General features: G+C 39.2%; 1 protein-coding gene across 1 annotated transcript in view; it reads right to left on the reverse strand.

Moving 5' to 3' along the window:
* Positions 1-1,882: 1,882 nt before the first annotated feature.
* The window catches only part of DCLK2 (doublecortin like kinase 2), a 91,626-nt gene continuing 87,440 nt past the window's right edge, over positions 1,883-6,068 (reverse strand). The window contains exon 19 of the mRNA XM_008641340.2: positions 1,883-3,252. Within this exon, the coding sequence (XP_008639562.1) occupies positions 3,040-3,252 (213 nt within the window). The 3' untranslated portion in view covers positions 1,883-3,039. The remainder of the gene's footprint in view (positions 3,253-6,068) is intronic.

A 6,068-nucleotide genomic window follows, 5' to 3' on the forward strand; every position in this document is an offset into this window, starting at 1 on the left:
TGCATTTCCAATTGCTGTTTGGATGTAGCTTGAGAGAAAGAATGAGTAAATCTGAAATATAATTTCCCATTTAAAAACTGATAGAACCAAAGATGATTGATTGATAAATACATATTTATATAAAAGTGAAGGAATCAGTAGATCTATGCTATCAAGCTGTAATAAATAGACCAGTGTCTACTGGGAGGAAGAAAGATATGAAAACCAGGATTAAATGAGATTTACTGACCTGTGTAAATATTCTTAATTAGCTGAGAATGAGTCAATACTTGATGGAAGTAACATCATCATTAAACATCATCTTTATTAATATATTTTGACAATTATTTTAAATAATTTTTGATGTTCCAGAATGGGGGCAATGGTCTGTAAGGGTAAATATTGATGGGAATCCAGTGGATGTAATGTGCTGATTTACAGTAGGAGAGGATTCAGTCCTGGGGATTTTAAATCTAGAACTGCAGGAATGGCTCCACTGGGCTACTGTGACAAGTACCCACCTTCAAAGGACCTAAAAAGACCAAGGATAATTAAAAAGATTGGGTTTTTTAGTAACTCATTTTTTAAAATGTAGGCATGGTAGCAGTAGAGCTGTCACTGTGGAGTGTTTGTAACACTCCTCATTGAGAAATGTGTAACTTGTTTACAGTTTCTGTAACGGTTTCTTTCCCTTTGTAACAGGAAAGAAATTGTGAACCAGAACTATTTTTGCCTTCTCCCCAGCAGCAGCTGGTGGCTCTACAATAAGAGAAGGACTAAATGAAAGTGCAGCAGGTAAGAAACCACATGTGATACTTAGGAACCTTCATTAAATGTTTTAGTGTTAACCAGCAGGTCTTTATTTTTATGTTAAAGTGTGATACCTCCTGCACCTATGCACAGACTGAACTTACGTGGAGCTATTTTAAGGCATGGAGTAGTGCTAGAATTTTGCCAAGGTCACACAAAGAGTTGAGGACTTTCTCAGCTGTGTTTTTATCTGATTTCTGGCCATATGATCATCTTTCCCAGCTGGCAGCACTATTTTTAAATAGGCATTTTGGCACCTGCCTCTGCTTTGTCTTGTCTAAGCATGTTTAGATGTTGGTAAATCATGAGCTTAAGGACACGAAGTCAGGGTATTTGTCTTCACTTTCTTCTTCCATGAGAAAAGGCAATTGCTTAGAACTGGCAGCTGACCAGGCAAGTGATGATCCTCTCTGTTACAGATGCAAAACCAGAAACTTAACCCAGTATTCATTATTTGTTTGATGTTCCCTCTCTGCTGGTCTCTCAGTTCAGCTCTTTTAGGGGTTCCCTGTCTTTGCTGTGGAGGCTGGTTAGCCTGCTCCACCTGAAATTCCACATCCTTTCTTTGGCTGAGTCTGAGACTTGTTGCAGAAATCACCAACCACACAGGCAGCCAGCTACAGACTCTCACCAGTTTCCCTTCTGAGTAAGCTTTGTATTTCTGCACTGTACCAAAATACAAGTTATTTTACACAAAGGCTATTGCCATACTCTTCAAGTACATTGAACTTACTCCAGGGAACCCACAACAAAGTTAATTAACAAGGATTGGTTGTGGCCCAACCTTTTTATCATAGTTTACTACATGCCATGGTTTCCTACCTTTAATATTTTTTTTGCCAAGATGTTGCACATCTTTCAGCTACCATCAGTTTGCACTTTCTGATCTTTAAATGTTCTTCAAAAGGTAAAGCAACCATGTTTATTCATGTCTTTCATAGGAATCAATGAACTTTAAAACAATGCAGTTTATGGGAGTCCCGCAAATTAATTCTATTAAATTGTTTTGGTAGGCATCTAATTGTTCAGTCTCTGCAGAGGGAATAAGACAACAGTTTCACTGGCAAAATAACTGAGCTCCCAAAGAAATGAATAACATTTTGTGTTTTGGTTTTTTTTTAATGAAGAAAGTTTATTGCAGGTCTTTCTTTTACAATTCTAGTAGAAAGTATAGCTAAGAGAAAAAATGAGCTATGACCAATTCATAAGAACGAGCAAAGAAAAAGGATTAAGCTGAATACATACTCTATTGAACTAAGCATTATGGGAAAGATAAAACCTCGTCTATTTTGTGACTGCAGATTAAGGAGAGCTGCTTCCCAATCCTGGTTTCCAGTGCCTGCACCAGGTGAATAGGGAGAGATAGCACTGACAAACCTCTGATGGCTAGTGATGGCAGCTCCTCTATCAGCTTGTCCTAGAATTAGGAGCTGCTCAGTTCATCATAGCTTAGAAAACATGCAGCAGGCTTTCCCTTCACAGGCCCAAAGTAATTTTATTTTATCTAACAGGTAGTCTGACCCTGGAGAAAGGTGTGGATGGGACAGAAAATGGCTAAAGCAAAAAGGCTTCCTTCACTCCAGTCTTTGTAACAAATATATGTCCACTGCTCATGTTTACATCCCAAGTTACTTTATTTAAATTCATATTATCTAAACACTACCCTGCCTGCAAGTCAGATAACAAACTTGATGGAGAACAACCATCCTTCCCTCTCTATCTCCAAATGTTTGTCTCATGATATTTTACAGTTAGTCCACTAAAAAAATTCTTCATGAAAATTTGCCTCTTCAAGTTTAGTAGAAACTTGGCTAAAAATAGAGGCATTGGAATAGAAGGCAAATAGAAGTTTTCTTCCCTTGACTGCCTCCCCCACTTTTCTGAGAATTCCCATCAGAAGAACAGAATGGGGCCTGCTGGTGGAGGCGAGGCCAGGTACCTGTTCCCCACCTCACTGCTCATACAAAAATATGGTTAGCTACACCATAAGTTAGTCTATTTAGAGCCCAAGGCTGTGTGAAATGGAGTTAATAATTAACACAAAGAACTTAAAAAACCACCTAGCATTGCCAGAGTCTTTCCCCTACTGCTGTTCCCAAGATGTGGTTTGCTCACCTGCTGTGAGGGAGAGGATCAGACCTGGCTGGGGCTCACCACAAGAGGTGCACACAAACTGAAAACAGTCATGGGAAATGAAGAAAACTGTGGCCAGAGTGCGGGGAGCTTCAGTTGGATTTGTGTTCCCCAGTCCTATGCACCAGGCTGATCCCCAGCAAGCTCAGGAGAAGGCAGTGTGGGGGACCGGAGTGGCTCAGGAGCAGCAGGGAGGAGGGGCTCAGACCCAGCCACACGAGGATCAGCAGCTGCAGCAGCAATTGCAGACATTTTCTCCATTCCAGCTCTACCAGAGTCCTGACAGCGCTTGCTGCAGAAAATCTGACTCTCTTTATCTAGAGCTGTGTTCTACAAACAAAACAAAACAAACCCAAGGCAAAACATGAAACAGCACTTAAATACAGCCCTGTCTTAATTTAAGGGTTAAAACAATCTACAAGACAAAGTGCATGCATTACAGCCAGGAAAAAAAAGGAGAAATAACATCAGAAATCTTTTATATAATGAATGGTATAATTTTTGTGATGCTGATTTTAGAAAATGTAAGGCAGACTTATCTTCCAGATATATGCTTGCCATTGCAGGTTTAAAATTTTTGTCTTGCAAGTCTGATGTGGAAAAAAAGATGGTATGAGTGGTTGTGATAGAGAAGGAACTTGTCATAGTAACTATTAGCAAAATTTATGTACCTGTGTTTTTGCTCACACAAGGAATCAGATGATGCTTACTGAGAACTCAGTGATACATTTCCTGTAACAAACCACACAGTACAGAAGGGGAGCCACGGCGGACAGTGACAGATGGAAACCCAAAGCTTTTTTCTGTCTTCAAGAAAAGGGCCTGTTTTTCTGCTTAGTGTTGAGAGTAGGCAAATGACCTCTCATGTTGGCAAAAAAGCATAATTTCTGAATTCTATACTTAAAAATTAGTTTACAGGAGAAGGGAGCGACAGGTTGGAATGAGAACTGAGAATTCCATAGTGCAGTAGGTGGCTTATCTGGAGTATGTGGTACATCTGCTGAAGACAACAATTTCCATGCCCTCTACAGGATAAATGCTAATTGTAAAGATCAGGTGCTCTGCCTTTTCCAGGGCAATTTATTTTTTTGATTGGACTTGCTTTACTAATGTGAAAATTTCTGTGTGTTTTTAGTGGAGTTTGACTAGTAGTACACTATTCACTGAAGTATCTAATACCGAAATAATTTTCTGACACAAGTTAAATTTTGCATGGTTCATTTTTTTTTTTAGATGTGCTTTATTGCATCAAAGTCATCAAGGACAGCAGAAATAAGGTACTTACCTCTTCTTTTTTTGGTGTTTTGTTTTTTTAACTCAAATTACATCATGCCTACCTGCATAGAGGTACAAGGAGAAAATTCCATAGTCCACAACTGAGTTCTCTGCTACTGCCAATCAACACTGCAAAGGGAGCATGCAAGGACAGGAGCAGCTGAACAGGGTCTGGGCTTTTGAGATTAGTGATGGTCTAAAACTCTTTTAATCAAGACACCATTGCATTTCCTTTTTTTGCTTGCTGGAAAAAGAGTTGTAAATACAGGGGTTTCTGCTATTTCAGTGGCAGGTAAAGTTATTTAAAGGGGGAAGGACATGCTTTCAGCTCATGCTGACAGTGATTTTCTCCTGTGCTGTCCTCATAGCAGCAATACATTCTTACATAATGCAGTTTAGAGTTTTCTTCTTTAATTTTACTGTTGCTAAGCGAGAATGTTTTTTATTAATTTAGGACTGATTAGCTCCTGACTAGCTCTTTGATACCATAAAGGGAGTGACAATTGGAATTTTTTTTTAAAATAGAAACAGTGTTTAATTCAGTGGTTTTGTTCTTTGCGTCTGTCTTCAAAGGGTTCTCATCATTTTCTAGCTGTTTTTAGATACAGTAAGATATACACATGCACAAAATTACCTCCAGGAGAATACACCAAGACGTGTCTGAGGAAGTAAATAATTGTTGTATTGGCATTTGCTTTGCCTATTTTAGATATGTATCATTCAAGACAGAACACCTTAAGTGCTTAAAAGATATTCCTTTGCTGGTTTAATGTGGCTGTACAGCTTTTTCCACTTCAGACTGGCTTAGTTATTTCTCCTTTCTTGTTACAAATGGAGACTATGTATTTTTTGTGCAGCAGAACAAAGCATCGCAGTTAGTACGTACCATTGCCTTGGACCTACTCAGAGGGAAGCAATGCAGGCATTGGGAAAGGAGGAAAAAGGAAGGAAGCAAGGGACAGAAACTAGACTTACTTTAAGCAGAACTAACACAATTGCAACAAATTTAGATTTACAGAACATTTTTTTAATTGAAAAAAAAAATCAGTTATGAATTAAGAGCAACATGCTTTTGGGGGCAGCAGGAGCCTCCTGTGCAAGGACACTGAACTGGGAATGTGCAGTTTTACTTATCTGCCACAGGATGGTATTATCTGCATGGGCTGGGTGACAGTGTTGGAATGAGGTGATGCTAAAGGGGGCTCCACTGAATGTGCAGGTGGACTGAGAGAGCAATGCACTGCAATACACGAGAGTTACAAAGTGTGCTTGTCTGAAGCTGAATGTTGGTAAGCAATGACTGCTGGAGCAAGTGAAGAACTTCTGAACACAAAGGTAACTAAATTTCAAAGCTCAAGCTAAACCAGGGCAAGAATAACAAATCGGGGGCTTAACCCTTATTAGATCACAATGTTTTGAACAAGGTTTGACTTTTCCTTTCAGCATTAACTGGGAGCTGCATTCAGCAATAAATAATTAGGTATTTATATCCTTCCATACCTGTTATAAGGAAATAAAGCAGGAAAAGGTAAAATGAGGTGAACTTTCCTGGCTGAAGGAGTGTCAGTAGCTAACAGAAAAAACCCACGCCAATAAGAAGCCAGAAGCTATGCTGTGTCAGAGATCTGAGACAGGCTTAAGTGGCATGCAAGTTGGAGAGGGGCTGAGAGTTAGAATTAAAATTGCTCTTATTACATATAGTGCATTTTATACCAGTTTTCAGCTTCAGGCTTATCCATAGCCTCAACAGTATAAAGAATGAAGCTCTGAAGTCCCTCTCAAACTGTCAAGTCAAACTGTCAAATGAAATGTAGACAAGAGCATGAACCTGAAATCCACTTTCCGACTTATTTTTTTTTTATCACTTTCCC

Source organism: Corvus brachyrhynchos, unplaced genomic scaffold, assembly GCF_000691975.1.
Source record: "Corvus brachyrhynchos isolate BGI_N302 unplaced genomic scaffold, ASM69197v1 scaffold229, whole genome shotgun sequence".
NCBI lineage: Eukaryota > Metazoa > Chordata > Aves > Passeriformes > Corvidae > Corvus > Corvus brachyrhynchos.